This window comes from Papaver somniferum, unplaced genomic scaffold, assembly GCF_003573695.1.
Source record: "Papaver somniferum cultivar HN1 unplaced genomic scaffold, ASM357369v1 unplaced-scaffold_55, whole genome shotgun sequence".
NCBI classification, from domain to species: domain Eukaryota; kingdom Viridiplantae; phylum Streptophyta; class Magnoliopsida; order Ranunculales; family Papaveraceae; genus Papaver; species Papaver somniferum.
In genome coordinates this window covers 343459-363282 of record NW_020648193.1, presented here as the reverse complement: position 1 = coordinate 363282, position 19824 = coordinate 343459, and the positions used below count along the sequence as shown (strand labels likewise).

At 37.7% G+C, this 19824-nt stretch overlaps 1 protein-coding gene and 1 long non-coding RNA gene across 2 annotated transcripts; both read right to left on the bottom strand.

The window, feature by feature from the left end:
- Positions 1-9431: 9431 nt before the first annotated feature.
- LOC113343149 (histone-lysine N-methyltransferase, H3 lysine-9 specific SUVH4-like) lies at positions 9432-13788 on the bottom strand. Its single transcript, XM_026587438.1, has 6 exons — positions 13627-13788; positions 13375-13483; positions 13082-13190; positions 12896-12984; positions 12630-12780; positions 9432-12254 (listed from the first exon to the last, which is right to left on the bottom strand). The coding sequence occupies exons 3-6, from the start codon at positions 13144-13146 to the stop codon at positions 12236-12238; spliced, it is 324 nt and encodes a 107-aa protein (XP_026443223.1). The 5' UTR covers positions 13147-13190; positions 13375-13483; positions 13627-13788; the 3' UTR covers positions 9432-12235.
- Positions 13789-15236: 1448 nt separating this feature from the next.
- On the bottom strand, positions 15237-18263 carry LOC113343151. Its single transcript, XR_003357067.1, has 3 exons — positions 17826-18263; positions 17251-17310; positions 15237-17119 (listed from the first exon to the last, which is right to left on the bottom strand). It is a non-coding gene; the product is annotated as an uncharacterized LOC113343151 (long non-coding RNA).
- Positions 18264-19824: the final 1561 nt, after the last annotated feature.

Sequence of the window (19824 nt, the reverse complement as noted above, 5' to 3'; positions counted from 1 at the left end):
GAACCCGCCGTGTATCAGTGATCTAACAAACCGTTCCACTCATATTTATTGAAATTGATTTAACAACCTTAATTGACAGTAAAGCTTTTCTTTTTAATAAATTTTTTCATTCTTTTCTTTTAGTGATGTTCCTCGTTCTTTATTGCAGCAATTGAAAGGGAACTGTCAGCTGAAAGTGCCAACTAGCTTCAAGGTTAACTTCTGTAAGTTAAACAGAGCGGATAAACCCCACTTGAGAGTACTTCTATGATCCTCTTAGATAAATTGCTTGTTTGTGTGGTTTAGGATTATAAACCTGTAGTTATATTTATGAATAGCTAATGTTGAGCTTCTCTACAGAGCGGATAAACCCCACTATAAACCTGTAGTTATATTTATGAATAGCTACTGTTGAGCTTTTCTACAGAGCTTATAACTTGATGTTTTCAAATGGTTTAGAACTGTATTTATATATACTAGTAATTGCTAGTGTCTTTTGTTCCGGAGTAGATTAATCCATGTCTGCTAATTTGAACATAGTTGCATCTACACACTTCTCTGCGTACTTTGCATCTACACCCTTTGGTATATTCAGATGCAAAGTACATACAATTTGGGACTCCGGTTAACTAGCTCCAAACCAGTTGTGTGTTAGACAGGAGTCTAGCTGGAGCCTTCTGGTTTGTTGTGCTATCATGTTCAGGAGATGAGGGCTCCATGGTTTCACCTTCGACTAAAAGAAAAATGTGTTTGTGTTGGTGAACGGCTTAGATGTAAATCAAAAAATAATGTGGCCAGATGGGTCCCACTCCTGCAAGTCTATGCTGAGTGGAATGCCAGTGAGTCAGCTGACAACAATTCTAGCCAACTTGGTTGTCGGAATGGAATGCTGACTGTTGCTTTCACCAGTTGCCCTTTTTATGTCTAATTTGAATGTGAAGTACATTTTCATGATAACTGGAATCGAGCGACTGCAATTGATATTTTATGTATGCCCACATGCAATTGATATTTTGTCTAAGCCCACATGAATCACGGTGTCTAACCGGCATTTCTGATAAAAAAACATTCCGGCATTTCCCCACGGACACCGACCCACAGGACGATTTTTCTATTTTGTATTTTTCTTTTTTAAATCACAAGAGATAAAACTGCCAGAACCAACATTTGCATCATTATTAGCTAAACTCTGGACTCTTCAACCTCTTCAAAAAGAGTGTAGTGTCTTCTCTGAGCTCTCCTGCCACAGAAAAAGCCAAGACACCAATATCAGAACCATGAGCCACACTTAAAACCTCTTCAAGAAGAGTGTAGTGTCTTCTGTGAGTTCCCACTTAGACTTATGAAAGAAAAAGCCAAGACACCAAAATCATAATCATGAACAACACACTTATCCAAATACTTATTGCATTTACCTGAAATAGTCTGAGAAACAGGTTCTACGGGAGTAAGGTTCTAGTGACACCACCTGTGAAAGGTGAAGCTCAGTGACATCTAAGTACGTTTTGGCCATTTTCCAAATTATAAACAAGAATGTTGTCAGGTCTCAGGGTATTTACCTTTGTTAGACAAGGAGCCCAAAGCAACTTCTTTTCTAGTAGGCACACTAACCTTATAAGTTATATCAGTAAAAACATCATGAATCAAGTCATGTCTGAATTTATTTCGGACCCACATAAGCATGATCACCAAAAGGTATTCATTTCTATGCTGCAACTAAGGTACAAACTACCCTTAGTGAAAATAGGTATACCAAGTCTATAACTGACCCCACTCCTAAATTGTTTGGCCTAAGTCTCTGACTAAGCTCAAAAATGGCTAAGGCCAACATGTAACCTTGAGCATGGTTCACCCTATTGCACTGTCACAAAATTGCATCACGTTCTGACATTTGAAATGTAGAGCGGATTTGTTTCTTTATAGCCTCAAAATAAGTTATTGCCATGGAAGACAATATCCTCGAAGAAGTATGTAGAAGAAAAACCACATACCTGAATGAAAGACTGTAACACAAGCTGGTAGGAGTCACTAGTAATTTTTGGGAGACACCGCTGTAATTACACCTTTTCTAATGACTACACCCAATAGATCTAATGACTATAAAACTATAAACATCCAAGATTCAAACTAAAGTAAGATGAACAAGACTTAAAAGTAAAGAAGAATACAAGCATGTAACTTGGTTCATTCGTGCTGGCCTACTTCCACGGCGAAACAAACGATCTCTCTATATTGAAGGTCTTACCCTTGGATGAATTAAAAATATCCCTTAGATTTCTCTCTTTCCTCTTCTCTAAATCTCTCTCTAAAATTATTAGTAGAAAGACCATCTAAAATCACATATCCACTTCCTTTTACATGAATTGGTATTTATAGGTATATTGGACTGGTGGGGGTGCAACCCGATGTAGCTTTCGTACATCTCATCTTTACTCGGACTGGTCTTTCATAGTTTTCCTTAGAGGTGTCTCGTTCGAGTCTTCTCCCCGAGATATCTCGTCTTGTTCATACATCGTGTTTCTCCTTCTTTTGAGACATCGCACTACACCTTCTTCGGATAACACTAATCATCCTTCGTCCGAGCATCTTACATGATGTAATCTTGTTACATATATGTCACACCTCCTGTGATCCTTCATTAAATGTTTAGCTATCTTTTTAGACTTGACCACACACATGTGGCTATGTAGCGGATATCTCGATTCAGTTGCATATATCCTTTCAGGCATATTTCGGCGCATTCCTTTCATCTTCTAATCATGAGATCTCCTCCTATGATGCTTCCATGTGGAGATGGGGTATTTTACCCTCACGTCCTTTTTCTTTTCATCTTACCAAGGGTATGAAACGTATGACCGTTTCATCGTCGTCGTCGTGAATGTATTTTTACATGTTGGACTAGAGGCACATGTTCATTGTCCGAAGGTTTATATTGACGGAGAGTCATGTTTTTATTTTCTTCACCCACTTTGCAGAGTTAGAACTTTTTGTTCTCTTTCTTCCATGTCTTTTCCTATTTATTAACTTCTTAGATTTCATTGAAGTCTCCAAGATGTCTGGTATAAGTTCTCCATCACGCAGACGATAAGAGTTATTTCTCCTTGTTTTTTCTTTTTTTAAGGTTGTTTGGTACATCAATGGCGTCCTTATGATCACTTCGCTATCATCATCTCTGGATAGTCCTTTTTCCTCAATTTTTGGTTGTTATCAGTTTATGTTTCTGATATCTTTTTTACTTTACAACTATTCAGTGATAAGATACCAGTTACTACTCCTTCTGGCACCAGTCGTCCTTCCGGTATGTCTAATATCGCTTACTTGGAGAATCGGGAGATTAAACATCGTCTAAAAAAGTTCCAAGTTCCTTTAGCTAGTCTGAGTTTTGATCATATAAATCGCCGTGTAGACGTGCGGCCCGAACGAGATCATCGTGACTGAAGGTCTGTTAGAGGCTGGGCTTCGGCTTCCTCTGTATTTTCCCTTGGATCCGTTCCAGTACGAGGTGCTTTGTCGTCTTGACCCTCAACGAGGCATACTTCATCCCAATGGAAATTTCTATAGGATCGTCCGAGAATGCTGTCGTTAAAGTCTGGGTAAGGTTACCGAGCACGAGAAGAAGTACCCTGCTCAGAAAGATCTTTATACTGTTGATATATTTTTCGGATAACTACTAGTTTCAGCAACCGAAGAATTTTAATCTTTTTGGAGTAGGAATCTGACGATTTCGATGTGCTTGCTCTTGTCCGATGTGGATACTCCCCATGCCAGTAATTATACTCTTCGTAGGACAAACGATTCGAGGTGGCCTTTGGTTCCTCTTCGGGTTATGGGTCCCTACATTTATTGTTGGAACTAGGGGTGGGACTTGGGTTGGGTCTAACCACTCAACCCATGCCCAACCCGAATGTTGGACGGACATGGACAACGTATTTTAAAATTTTGGGCAAGCTCGGACATAAAATTTATGAACTAGAATTAAATTTGGGCAAGTATGGGTACAAATATTTCTAACCTAAATAACCCGCCCAACCCTAAGAACTATATGTAAGATATTTTTTATAATTAATAGTATCATCTACTTAGAAAAATTTAAGATATTATCTTCAAATCTATTAATGAAAATATAAATTATATTTATCTCATTAATCATTTAACATGAAAAAGAGTTTATATTATTATAAATAATCTTCAGTTATTTGAAAATAAATGGAGCAATTAAATTTTATTATTACTAAATTTATTATTATCACATTAACAAACTTGTATGTCTAGTGGAACTCGGGCCAACCCAAGAAACCTGGGAAACCCGGGTAACATAACTTGGGCGGACTTGCACAACACCTCAATGGACTCCACGGGTTTGATGGGCAATCTGGGCAAGAATTCCTAACTCGGGTCTGCCTCGGAAAAGCTTTCAAACCCGTCCAACCAACCCAAATCCCACCCCTAGCTCGGACGATGTAGATAGTATTCTTTCTGGGCTTCCCGATATGTATAGCCATTTGGCGCCTTATAGGCCGTGGGAACTAAAGTGGTTCGCTCCTACTGGTCGTATGCGTCATGTGAGGACTATTCGATCTGCTTAGTATGCTAAGGTAGGATATATTGTTTTATCATGTTAAGGTATATATATATATATATATATATATTTCCCCTGTTTTATACCTTGAATCAGATTTCATTTATGTGCAGTGAGGGAGGCTTGATGATGGTTCTGGTCTATCAAATGCTGGTGGGGATGTTCCCGAACATGCTTTGGATGTTGATATGTCTATAATTTTTGGTGATGATGAGGTGATGGAGTTGGATGATAAGTTTTTTGAGGATGTGGATCATGTGTTGTTACAGGAGCCCTTAATTTCCTTCTCGGAATGAGGAGACCAATCTGATGTTGGAAGTGGAGCTTCCCCAGGAGAGTAATTTCGCTGATAGTGGTGGTCAAGTCACTAGAGGCAAGAGATGGTGGTGTTGGTGGTCAAGTCACTAGAGGCGAAGGAGTGCCTAGTTCTTTTGCTAGTGGTTTCAAAGTTTTGCTATTGTTCCTTCTGTCACCATCTTTGGTGGAGGTGCTAGTGTTGTTATGTTATCTCGTCTTGTTCATACATCGTGTTTCCCATTCTTTTGAGTCATCACACTACACCTTTTTAGGATAGCAATCTCCCTTCGTCCGAGTATCTGACATGACGTACTCTTGTCACATCTTCGTCATACCTCCTCTGATCCTTGAGTAAATGTTTAACTATCTTTTTAAACTTGACCGTCTGACTACTCAATACATGCGTCACACATGTGGCTATGTAGTGGATATCTCGATTCAGTTACAAATTTCCTTTTAGGCCATAATTCCATGTATTCTGTTCACCTTCTAGAGATCATCTCATGTGATGCTTCCACGCGGCAATGGAGTATTTTTACCCTGAAATCCACTTAGGATGACTAGCTGGACACAGAGTGAGTTTGACTATGTGAAGCCAAATATATAAGATTGCACTGATGGAGCAGACTAAAACCTGCACCATACCCCACGATTAATTTCCTCGGAGATAAACAAATGATCATTAAAAATAACCGTGTCTTGTTGCGGGGATGAAGGATTGGTAGCGTGCGTGGTAAAATACAGTCGGGAAACACCTGCACAATTGCATAACAACAATTCACTATGTGAGCCCAATTTTTTTATTATAGATGACATCAACTGCATAGTTTTGTTGACTCTGCTTAAAACCGTGTCGCTAAAAAAATATTCTCATTGTCATGTCTATAATTAATTTTGGATACCGCGATACCCATAAATATTTCTGTGACATCCATAATTATCTGAAATTATGAAAACCTGTCTGCAGGACGGTTTATGCATCCGCATGACGTGTTATGCATACTGTTTTTCAGGGATAACTCGTTATGCATCCTAATTTTTCAGGGGTATAATTGGCAACACAACTTGGATATAACTTATCTAAAAATCCGACCCTTGGAATTTTACAAATTTTATATCGTTGGAAATCTTTTAAAGAGAGCTACGCAACGAGTACAAACAACAACCATTATGCATCCACCTTGGATTTTATTTTTTCACGAAAAAATCGGAGGTGATCATCGTTTTAGGGAAAATTTTCGAAAACTTGATACATAACCATTATGCAACCACCCAAAAAGATGCAAAACACATTATACAAACGCATAAATAATTATGCAACCATTTTCTCGACTGCATAACAAAGTTATGCATCTATAACAAGTTACGTAGCCATTGTTTTGGTTGAGTTTAGTGCGTACATAAAAAATTGATGCATAATGCGATATGCATCCATATTTACGAATGCATATCAGGTTATGCATTTATTTTCTCGATATATAAAATATTATGCAACAATTTTCTCGATGCATAATGTATTATGCGTTTGCATAACAAGTTTTGCATCCATTTTCTCGACTACATAACAAGTTATGCATCCATTTTCTCAACTGCATAAAAAGTTATGCATCTATGACAAGTTATGTAGCCAGAGTTTTTGGTTTCTTTTGCATTCAACTAACATATAAGCTAAACCCAGTGCAAGCAACAACTTTTATAGCATCATATGGTGCTTTATGAGTCACCAAGTGGTAAAATCATTGTACAATGATACAGGTCATGATACCGGTGTTATTTGCATTATTACCAGACTCTTTCAATTTCTGGCAGGAATTATTTTTCGGATACAACATCTTTACGATATCAAAAACTCAAACTCCATGCGTTCATCACCCAACGACGTTTTTAAGCCAACTCCTTCCTTTTCTCTCTGCAACCCTCTTCCTCCGATGAAATGTCTTCTGCAGTACTTCTAGAGTTTTATCTAATCTAGTTTTCTCTATGTCTAGTACACAATCCACCACCAGTAAATTCGAATCCAGATTATTAAGGATATGAGAACCAGAAGTGTTTCCACGAGAATTACAAAACCATTTTCAATAGGAAGGAACGTTACACCTAACAACACAAGATGGATTCTAAACACCACAATACTTACAAGCATGTTCCATAAAATCATCTTTACCATACTAAAAATTCTCATCATCATCAGTTTCTTCAAAACTCAAATCAGTCATTCTGATGCCAAGGCATCAACCACAACCTGATTATTATTATTGGTACTGCTGCTGCTATTACTACCACCACCACCACCTTTAACCTTGGAAGAAGTTTCCTCCTAAAGCAACAGCAACCAGAAAAATATGATTTGTTTCAGTTTGAAGATCAGACGAACTTCTTTCAACCGGATCGACACATACGGAATCTGACGATGGAGGAGCACCAGGTGAAGGAGAACAGACAAATTCATCACCCTAAAACAGAACTAAGAAACCTAAAAATGTTAAAATTAAAACACAGAAATTCAAAATGAAAATAGAACAAAACAACAAGCACAACAGATTCTAAAAAAATCAAGGACAGAAAAAAAAAAAAAAAGACGATGAAAGATATCGATCTCTTGTTTGTTGATCTCCTCTTCTACTCTCTGGATAACTCGCCTCTCTTTCTCTCGCTGAAGAAGATGGTATATTTCTCCTTTAAAAGGAAAAAAAATCTGTGAAACTTAATTTCGGAAATTATGGGTGTGCAAGAAATTTTCATCCAGAAAATGGGTGCGCGCCTTCAGATTTCTGAGTGTGGGTTTCACAGTGGAGAAAATCTGAAAAATAGATCTCACTGTAGTTTTCACAAAGGAAAAAGGCTCTCCGCAAGACTTTTGGGATCTTTTGTAGGCCAAAATAACTCTTTTTACTGATATTAATATGTACCCCCTACTAATGCCTTCATATTGTATTATATGCAAAGCTTTGGAAACTTCCATTGTATTACCAACTAATGTTCCATCATCCAATTACCAAACCTGTAAATCCAACTTACATTGAGTGCCACTTTCTTCACAAGAGGGAGGGTGCACAGTTAAAGCAAACAACAGGGGACCAAGTGGGTCACCTTGTTGCACCACTTGACTTGAGGAAAAAATGAAGTTGTTGCAGCATAATCGAGCTAGCTTGCATAACAAAATTCCATCCACCTTAAGATAGCCGGGCATTGCAGCCTGACTTCTTTGATGAATGTTGTTCAATCAACTATATTAAAAGCGTGGAAAATCAAGCATAAGAACTGAGGTGTCATTTAAGGTATCTTTCAAGTCCATAAGCTTGTTCATAGCACGAAGAATACTCTCACTGCCGCAGAGAATAGCTTGTCCATTTCCTACTTAAGAAGAAACCAACTTAGACATAAGTCTTCTCCAAACTATGCTAACAGGTCACTACACCAAAACAGCCACTTTGTGGCGTTTATAAACGTTGCGCATAATTTGTGAGGTAAATAAATGTTGGTAAAATGGCGCACGAATGTGCAACGGATAAAATACGTTGCACAAATTAATTTTACAACGTTTATAAACGTTGCACACTTGATGGTGCAACGGTGTAATTTTCTTATTGTACAACGTATTATTTAATTTGTACAACGGTTATTAATTAAAGAATAACACTTTTGTGGGTCCCGTTGTGTTTCTGTCAACGTTTTATTTATTTGGTGGCAGTTATATCCGTTGCTCATTTCAGGTGATTTGTGCAACGGATCATTGTCCTACCTTTATATGCGTTGCAAAATAATTTTCCGGCTAGAAAAAGACACCGCTGACACAAATTTCGGCAAATATTTACTGATCGTTGTCGTATGCGTCAAAAATAAATTAATTTCTCACTACTCAAAATATAAAATATAGCAAGGGCAAGAAAGGATCGTTCCCACAGAGAGGACTAGATTGTCAATATATTTTCGGTTTTCTATAAATAACAAGGGGGGATTTTTCTGGTTTTTAATAAACTAAAATAAAATAAAGCAAACAAACAAAGAAATACACAAGCAAATCAAATATGTAAAGATATTGGTTAAGGATTTCGTTTTCATTCACTAACATGTTTTTGTCTTAATAACTAGAATTGATATTTAATTCTCATTATCAAAAGCCCTAGAATACCTTGTCGAAAGAATATCCCGCTAATTTCCTCTTATCATCAACAAACACATTAAAAGATGCGAATATGAATTCTACCAAAAGAATAACCTAACGCCTTGCGCTAATCAAGTTCAATTCCCATGGAGCATTAAGATTCATGAAATAAGGCTAATCAATGCAATCGAAATACATTGCGCAAACAATTAAACAAATGCCACGATTCACATATGATTACAAGGATTATCACTATAATCTATAACCATATTTATGCTACTTGTGTTCAAGAATTATCGCTCGATGATTAACCCTAAACTAGCAATAGATGTGATTACAAGTTCTACCAATTTGTAACTTGACAAAACAAACAATCAAATCATGTTATAATACGTCAATCATATAACTGTATTTCCAGAGAATCACGAACGATAATTATGAGACGAAACTAATATATTAAACCCAAAATCATGTGATCTGAAATCCAACTATTCCATAACCAATAATAAGATTAACTACTCATGTTAATGGAGTTCATCACAGGAAGAAAAATAAAAGTTTCCATCTTTCTAAACCCTAGAACAAAAGTAGAAGAAGTGATAAAGATAATCCGATACTCGATTAGAGAAAAGTCTTCTCTTTTATAATCCTTTGCTTCTCAAAATTAGGTCTAGTCTTCAAGTCCATTAGATAGAAGTCCACCAAGCCCGTGTGAGAAAAACCCACGTAGAATATATGGCCAGAAACTGTCGCCGGAGGTCCCACAAAACGGCCGGAAGTTAGCCGGTAAGTTGCCGTCAAAGAGCTCATGTGACCGGCAAAGTCTGCCCGGTCACCGGTCAAACGATCCAACTCAGTCGGGTCAAATGATTCGACTCGGTCAAGCACCGAGTCGCACCGAGTCAACTGTCTAACTCGGCTGATTGGTCTCTACTCTCTAGGCCAGAGCTGTTGCACAGCCTGAGCCATCTTGCACAGGCCAAACCTTTGTGATGCACAATTGCGCTTCACAGCCACCACCAACATGCAACTCATACATTTCATTCCCACCAAACCCCCTGCAATCCACATACAGACCATTCTCCGTTACAGATTCAACCTGCAATACTCTCATCCACATTTCCATATTTCCATTTTCATTTCTCAATACCACTTGCACCAGTTGCAACAAACACTAACTTCACCTGCAACTTACAATGGCATAACATAGCAGCAACTAATTCTATTCATATCCAATTTCTTGAACATACCCTCCTTGTTCTCTTGGCAATAACAACTTCTTCTCCAAACTCTAAATTGATTCCTGCAGCACCACCTGTAATTTCCTGTATCTTCTTTGTCCTGCATCTGTAGTTGCACCAGTTCTCCTTCCTTGCAACCACAACCACTGCAGCTACTGCAATTTCAGCTCCTAACATTCCAGCTGAGAGTCACAACCAACTCCTAGTACCAGCTGCAAACCTCATGCTACCTGTAGCTTCAGTAACTGCAACATCATCAATTCTTCCACCTGCAGTTCTCTTTGCAATTCTGTCCCTCCAGCACATTGCAGCTCCACCAATATAAATTCTCCTTCCTGAATCAATCCACATCAGTATGCCACCAATTCAGCACATCAACCTGTAGCCTTCTTGAACCTTCTGAGATCACCACAGTTCAACTCCTATAGCCAACCAGAAACTGCCTAGCCATTGCTGCAACAACACTTTGCACTGCACCACAGCCACACATGTCTCGGATTTAACATCACCACCAGGGCCATTTCTTCCACTGCAACCGTCTACCAGCAACAACTCCTTTCTGCTCCATCCAAAACCGCCAACTGCAATATCATTTCAGTCCTGTAATTTCTGGCACAAACCCATCTTTGCATCAGTTTCACATCCATTCTCTTGAGCCATCTGCATCTCAATCAACCTTCAATGTTCTCCTAGCATTCATCTAACACACTCAAGTCCCATTTCAATCAGCTGCACCTGTCATTCATCTATAAGCATCAGCTTCATTTCAACACCAAGTCTGGTACCACCATCTTGCCGCAACTTCCATCTAAACAATCCAAAGACCCTGGTTAGCAGCACAATATCAGGAGCATAACTTGAATCAAGCTCAAAGCCAATCTTCAAATCTACCAGAACAACACCATCTGCACCATTTGAGCTTCAGTTCCACAACTACCAGAAACTGCTCCATTCTCCAGACTGCAGCTGCTCAGACTCCAGGCTTCTTAGCTTCCCTGTATCTCCAGTGTTGTAGCTTCTCCATTCTCCCATTCTAGCAGCAGAAACCTTTGTTAGTTCAACTCATTCCCTGTCTTCAGTGCAAATAGTCACCAGCAAGTCCTAACTGGGCACCCTTGTAACAATCTCCAGAGCCATTACCACCTGCAACTTCAACTTCAGTTACAACCGTGCAACCTCCATCTCAACTGCAAACCAACAGTCAATACTTCAATAGCATCAACATCTCTTCTTTCATACATCATCCATCCATTCTTCCTAGCCCCTGTAAATCAACTCATCTGTTCACAGCTTCAATTGATATCAAATTCATCCATCAGCAGCCAACTTCATACTCTTCTTCATCTCGTCACCAGCAACAACACCAGCAAACCATTTCTTGACACCTAAATCGCCAGCAGAAACACCCATCTCTTCATTTCAACAGTAAACCCCCGATTCCTCATTAGCCTCTCAACAAAACCCTAATTCAAACCAACATTTACAACTGCAATCAAACCTTATTTCTTCACCTCAGCAACAGATCAAATTCAAGCAAACACATCTTCAAAATCAACAGTACCCATGAATTTCTTCTCCAATTTCTTGATCTCTCTGTACTGAAATCACATCAATTCTTCAAGCCCTAATTACCCTTCACAGCAACTCAATCAGTCTGCACCACCTTATCTAATCACTCAAACATCATCGGAACTCGATTCTCTCATGAAGTCTCGAAATCTCTTTCTCTCCAGTTCTGGTGCCGCCATCACTCATGTACAGGCAGAGAAGAATGATTTCTTCACTGAAATTTAGGTTTTGTGTAAGAAATTGGATTTACACACCCCAGTTGATAGGATAAGGGCCACCTATTCAGAAATGGCTTGTCGGTTTCAGGGAACCGACTGCCTATTCGCTTCTTTGCTCAACTGTCAGTTGAGGGGAACTGACAGTTCATTCTTCACCTCCTCCTTGTGCAACCTAGTCTGCTCCATGTATGACTCGCCTGTGAATTGACCTTTTCGCTCCAAATAGCTAATTTTTCCTTCTTTCGCCTCAAATGACTCCATTGTACCTAATAAACTCAAAAGCAATCATAAGATACATAATTTACAAGAAAAGTAGCAAAGAAAGCATAAATGCTAGAGACACCTATCATTTACTCATAAAATACAATCGATTAAGAACAATTTGCTGATCATCACAATCCATCAAGAAAGATTCACGCATCAACATAGTAGCTAGACATATGAACCATAAACCCATACAGTATTGAACAACTTATGCAAAATCCCTAATGTTATAAACATAAGTTCCTGAATTTGAAACTATGAAAACCCTGAGCTGTTGTTACATTCTGAGAAGTCTTCTCTGAGTTTGATATCCATGCCATATCCATGTGAAACATATGGAAATTCAGATGTGCGTGGAGAAAGTGAAACTGTTTTACCTGCCATCATCTTTGGCTACATATCGGAATTCAGAACCATTAAGCTTTGCGCAGGCAAATTTTCTTGAATCGATACAAACTCCTTTGCAGTTGCATCCAAGCAGGGCTGAGCGGGAAATTTCACGCTTGCAGAAGCTTGGGCATTGGTGAGCTACAATTAGAAGAGGCCAGTGCTTTATTCAATGTCATACATAAATAACCATTACACTTCAATAGCCATCCATGGGCAAACTGAAATGCAAAGATGGATGCGCATTTGATATTACCTGTAGGAGCAACATGTGGGTCATCGACCATATTGGTTGCTGCAATTGGAATGTTCTCTTGGCGCCCCCTAATATCATTACAGACCAACCTACGGAAACGGTAAACTTTGTGTTACTAAGGTTGTGTCAGATAAAGTGCAGGAAAATTTCATACTTCGCTCAGAAACTAATTTACCTATTACTTACCCCAGCGTAGTTTCCCTTAAAACCAACCCAGAAACCATGTTCATAACTGGTGGCCTCTGTTCCATCCCTCCTTTGTCTAAGGACTGCAACTGGAAGGTTATCCAAAATCCTGGATATCCATAGAGTGGACATGTTTCAATCTTTAAGATATCCAGAACAAAATAGGAACCACAACTACTAAATAAGCAAGACATATTTCTAGCAAGACAACATTTCATACTTAGATGAATTATCAGCATACATTATCATGTTTCTTGTGTAAGAGTAACGAAGGGGGCAAAAATCCAACTTACATGTTTCTCAGTACTCATAGTCGATTTTCTCTTTAAAATTATTTGCAGCTTCGGCATCAAGCTTCGTACGGCATGCAACTTTGCAAGTAAGTTCTTCCCTCATGTTAAACTGGAATACAAGTGAAAAAAAAATCAGTTTCAAACCAAAATAAAACATGGAACCATAGGTTAAGACAACAATCCTCTAAGCATAAGCCTTTCAGAGCAGGATAGGATATAAAAACGATAATGATACAGGAAGTGGAGGCTCACTGTGTAAATGGAGTTCTCGATCCGATCACCTCGAAGAACTTCTCCCAAATGCTCAGCACTGTTCATACTTTTTGATGGATTACAGTATTTGAGAAAATAGTAGTCACAGGGAAGTTGGGTTTTTGTAGATGAAAGCTTGTTTACTTTTACTTGAAGTCCATCGCCCTGTACAGAAACAACAATACCACTAGATGAATAAGCGATGACTAAACAAAAGTTAACCAGCACAGGAAACAAAATTAAACTCTGACAAAGTGACAATCAAAACCCACACTGTACAAATGTAAAAGTTCTAAAGAAGATGTAACAAATTTATTTAACAAGCTGATTCTCACATCTATCAAACCTAGCACAATGGGAATACTTTACATGTCCATACAAGGATACATTTTAACTAGCTGCGTAGGGTGGTAGTCAATATACACTCACTACTTGTGACTGATTCGCTAGCTTACCAGTGACCTTCAAAGACAAAAATTTATAAATTGAAAATATAAGACTAACCTGACCATCTGCAATAATGAGCAGAACATGATATCGACGCCCACTCTTCTCCACAATATCTATAGTCGTTTCAATTATGGGAGAAAATGATGTTGGCCCTGTCACATTTAATTTACATAAGAAACTGAAGCTCCTTGTGTATTTGTACAAAAATTCAACATAATTTAAAGGAATAATTTGAACAAACCAGCTAAGCGAAGCACAATCTTTTCGGTTTGCTCCAAACACATCTTCCAGTTCTTCTGAAACCACAGTGCTTTTGCTACCACTTGTTTCTTCTTCTTGACACTTCGCTTTAGCTTCTAATACTTTCTTCTGTAGTTTCATAATTGAAACTTGGTGGTTACAATTAATAACTAAGCAATAGTAGCAGTCAAATAAGTGTTCTTATGCACGTTACTTAAGAGTAAGAAACAGAAAATACTTACATGTGGCTCGATCGCACTAGGATGCACACTCCCATCACGCCGCTGGTGTCGCAGCAACCACTTGTCTGTGGCGTCTTTTGGTATTTGTAGAATGCCTGAATCATCCTACAAAAATGGTTTATCATGTTAGCACAGAACCTTTACCATTGTACTAACCATTAGTTATAGATACTTACCAGTTTATACTTCTTGTTGGCGTATGAGCATCGCCCAAGTGTAAGGCATACAGTGGCTTGTTTTATGCGCTTTGAGTTGGCAACATTCTTTACAATCGTCTCAGGTTTCTTCTCATGATCAACAGAATCATGCCATACATTTCGATTAATCCCAGGTGGAACTTTATCTCTCCAAGATTCCCAAAGTTCAGGAGTGAGTTCTGGTGGTTCAGGTACTTCAGCGACTTCCTCCAGTACAACAGACCCATCCTCAGATAATGCAGGCCTCTTCTTTGATATTTTCTTACGTACTCCTCTGACCATATCCCTCAAGTCATTCTTATGTCTCCCGCACAATGATGGAAATCCTGGTACTATAATAGGGCGGCAAAGTTCTGGGTCGATAGGAAATTCAAACTCCCCCTGGAATACAATTTATGTTGATAAACACTAACTACAATATAGCATCAATGGTAGTAGAACTAAAAATGTCAACAATCCAGGAATAGAAGAAATACCAGTAAAGCTTCCCAAACATCATCTATGAAAATATCAGGCACGAGTCTCCAGTCAGTGAAGTTAATAGGAATGTGACATCTTATGATCTCTCCTGCTCTAGTAGCTAATTTGGTTGCACTCTCGGACACAGGCTTCAAACCTTCGTCAAATTCGATCGATACTTTAGTTAAACTGAAAAAGAGCTGGACTTGTTTTGTTGTGATGCTGTATCTCTAGAAGAGCTGGACATGTTGTACTGCAAATACAAATATGAAGTATTAGTAATCTGCAAATAGAAATATGAAGTATTAGTAACTGAAGAAGAGCAATATTCAGACCCAATAAAAATCAAACTACAAAGAGCAGAAAGCATATATCATGATATCATTACGAAATTGTTGTGATTGAAAGCAAAGATACATTCTGACCCAATAACAAAAATACAATTACGACAGAATCAACATTTAACTAATGCGTGTTACTAGCAAAGATCTGAAATGGGGTTCATCTTGAAATATCGACTGGAATTCTCCAAATTCGGGGTCAATACGTCGGTACCTTACAAGTAAACAGCCAATAAAAAGAATAAGTAAGAAGTTGCATTCAAGCAGAACACCAAATTATTAGGAAAAAAAACAAAGTATCCACTAGATGCTTTGGCTAATCGTGGAATTCATAAGTCTAAAGGTAAGAAGGCCAACGGGATTACTACATTACCCAGTGCAAAGGTAAAAGAAACATAACAGGCCAACGGGATTCTCCAACACCCAACCATACTACTACATCAACATGATTGAAACATAACAGGCATACATGAATACTAAAGAATCACAGTTAGCAGAATCACATTCACCACCAAAGAATGCATTGTTTCTAATGAGATGCAGGTCAGATCCATGTAAAAATTCCTCAATGTTAAGTAGATTTAGTGACAATACTACAGATCAAAATTACATTACCAATACTGAAAGTAGTCAAGAGATTGAGAAACCCACATTGGAAAATCAAGTAACTGATAATGAGGAAAAGATCGAGTCATGTGAAAGTTCATCAAGTAGAAGAAGTAGCAGTACAGTAATCAAAGATGAAGTAGGATCAACAGTAGTAGTTGATAAAGAAAAGGAAGGAGGAGTACCACTGACATTAACAAGATGTAAATCTGAACCAACAATTACAAGACTAATGAAAGTTGATGATTAAATTGAGAATCAGAAGAAGAGAAATTCAGAGTCTAAATGAAAAAAAAAATGTCCATCTCATACTTTATTATAACTTTTACACTTATGATATAAGTTTTTTGGTTTCATTGTCCAAAGTTCTGTTTTCTCTTTTGAATGGATAAGAAAATTTATCAGTGCAGTGGCACATCAAATCAACCCCTGCACTGCACTTTACTCTCTTATCATCAATACTTTCATTTAACAACACCCACCAGATTTGACAGTTCGATAATACAAATGCAGTGTTGGATACAATCAAATGCAGAACATTCTAAGTTATACACAGTGGCATTAAACCGTAACCCTAGTTTGTGGAATCAAAATAAATTTTTATAATGATAAGAATGTTTGTGGTGTTTCTTGGTTAAGATGGAATGGAAAAATCTATCAACTATGTAGACCACAAATTTGATATAGCAACCCCAAATCGGTATCACAAGACTAGCTTATGTGGTGAATCCTAGTCTACAACACATTAAACAAAATTGAAATCTTGAAGAAAAAAAATCACTTCAGCGTACTCAGACATCAAACATAAGGAAGTAGCAGACCCTAATTTGGAAACTCTACTCTAAAACACATTAAACAAAATTGATACTAATAGTGTGAGCTGATATCAAGTGATACGATTCTCGACAAGAAGAACTACTCCTTCTTTAGTCTTTAATCCAATTGCAGTTAATCCAAGCTACAAACAAACAAACAAACAAACAAACATACAAAAACCCAAAATTAGCCTACAAAATTTCAGTAGAATACTCAAAATTTCAAGAATTAGGCTACAAACACGCAGTAGGCCTTCTTAGATTTGTTGTTTACCTTAATTGCTTCAATAGCCTACTCAACCTGGAAGCATTTACACCTCTATCATACTCAGTCCTGTACACAACACAAACACAGAAAAATACAAGAAAATCAATGAGAATCTATGATACAGAAGTCATGAGCAATACTGAAATTAATGAAAATCAACAAGGTATCATGCACCATTATTATTTAGTCACTTCTCCACCCAAATATTTATAGATTCATTCATTCGAACCTTGATTTTTAGAATCATGCTTATAAAATTCAGTCCTCTTTTGAGACTTATAACACTAATCATAGACAGGATAGCTACAACATATTCTGACTTATAAAAAACAGAAATCAATCCAACTGCTAACAAGAACTGTAGTTGTCACAAACCCCTAACTCTTTCAGATAAACCACCAAAAAACTTCTACTTCAACTAAATAGAAAAAACCCAATTCTTCAATAGTATATATATCACAAAATAAAGAAAAATAAAATCAAAAACCCCTAAAGTTAGGTCAAAATCATAAAAAGAAAACTTGAAAAGATTTCGATAAAAATAAAATTAAGAGGCAGTAGCAGTAGTTGAAGGATTATACCTGATGATATTCCACAAACTGCTGCTGTATTGAATGATTTAATTTTAGGTTTCAGAGAAAAAGTTGATTTTATGGAATTAGGGTTTAGGAAGATTTAAACTAATGAATCGATTATAAGATTTCTAGAACATGGGTTTTGATTATTTGAAACGAAGACTAGAATTTCAGGCTAAACCTAGAATCTAAGCAGATTTGAAGATGATGAGGAAAAGAGAACTCTCGACTCTCGCTCTGGAGTTAAAAAATAGAGAGAGAGAGACTACTGGGATAAGTATTAAAGTTGTCTGAAAAATGGAGGTTTTTATTTCCCAAATATTTAAGAAAAATAGGAATTTTTTTTAGATGTGTGTCTTATGTTCTTAGATGATGAAATTAGAGGGAAAAAATGGGGGAAGATTTTGTTAATTTTAAGTTTGGGAGGGAGAATGAATTTGGAGGAACCAATTTTAATCCTTTTAAAAAGATTAAGAAAAAAAATCAGAAAAAAAAATAAAAAAACTACTAATATTACAAAAAAAACGGTTGTAGAGTTAACATACGTTGCACCATTAATATAAATAAATGGAATATTAGTGGATGGAATATAAATATTATGTGCAACGGATATTTTAGTGGGCAATGGATATTAACGTTGTTCACTGTGCAATGTCTATTTCCGTTGCGCACCTCCAAAAATCAAGCGTTGTTAAAATCAGGATTTGGTGTAGTGGGTATGGGTTTGTGGACACCCCTTTGTTCACAAGCGGAGCAAGTGGTGCGCTGGCAATAAATTCTCCAAGAACAAACGGACAATTACATGCAAGATAAATATTAACTATCCAAATTATGGAAGGGAGCAACTCATTAGCTACTACCGAATCAGAGGCCACTCATAGCATCAAGAAAATGTTGTGCACATAATCCATACATACCACAAGAGGTTCCTTTGTTGAAACTCTTAACGGTACCCAAAATAGCTCTAGAATCGACTAAAACAACCTCCACATTAATAACATCTGTAGGTATTGAGGGTGCCAGAGTGTGCCGATGTTTAAGTTTCAGTTAGCGAACGTGGCTTCATTACCCGAGGAGATTCCATTGAAAGTGTAGGTGTGACTAATCCATAGATCCAGGTGGAGCAATCTTGGGAAACGTTGTGTCAATAGCAGGTGAAGTATGAAGCACCGAATCATTCTATCCAAGCTCGGCACGAGAAAAGAGACACCAAAAGAGCACGTGAAAGAAATACGTGTAAAGGTAAATATCGGATGTGATGGAAGAGACACATGTTGAGTAAGAGAGTAATAAATGCTCTGACAAGACAATTGAGAGGATAAGAAGGATCTGGTCCAAGTAAGACTCGGGACTGAGAGTATCACGGACAACATCGCCACACTCACTAATGAATCATCATCGGGTAGAAGGACGTCGGGAGAATATACCACTAGGATCGGCCCAACATCTTAGGAAAAACATCATCCATCGTCCGAGGAGGATATCAAGGAAAATGTACCACGACTCACACTGTAACTTGGATGTGTCATCAGGTGTAACTATAAATAGAGAGCCTTGTAGAGAGCTAAGGGAAGGAAATTTTCAGTGAGAAAGGAGATAAAACTAAGAACATTGAAGTGAAACTAGATCTTACATGTAAGGACCCTCAAGCTCGTCAACGTTATTAGATTAGTCAAATGAAGAATTAGCTGATAATAACTCGATTAAGTTAACACGAACATTAATTATTAGAAATTAATCTAACAACGACCTAGATAAGAAACTAGTATCATTATATAAATCTCAAAAAGTTGCGGAGAATCAATTACTCGAACGTGTCAATCGGATACCGAACGAAGAAGGAATCATCAGATTTGCGTAAAGTATAAATTAGTCTTTTTACAGATTATCCGACTTAGCCGACTTGGTCTTTGACCTTATCTTCCACCCAGATCGAAGAATAATCATTTTTTGTTGTTCTTTCTCTTTCTTCCCTCTTCTTCTTTCTTCCCCCGTTTACTTTCTC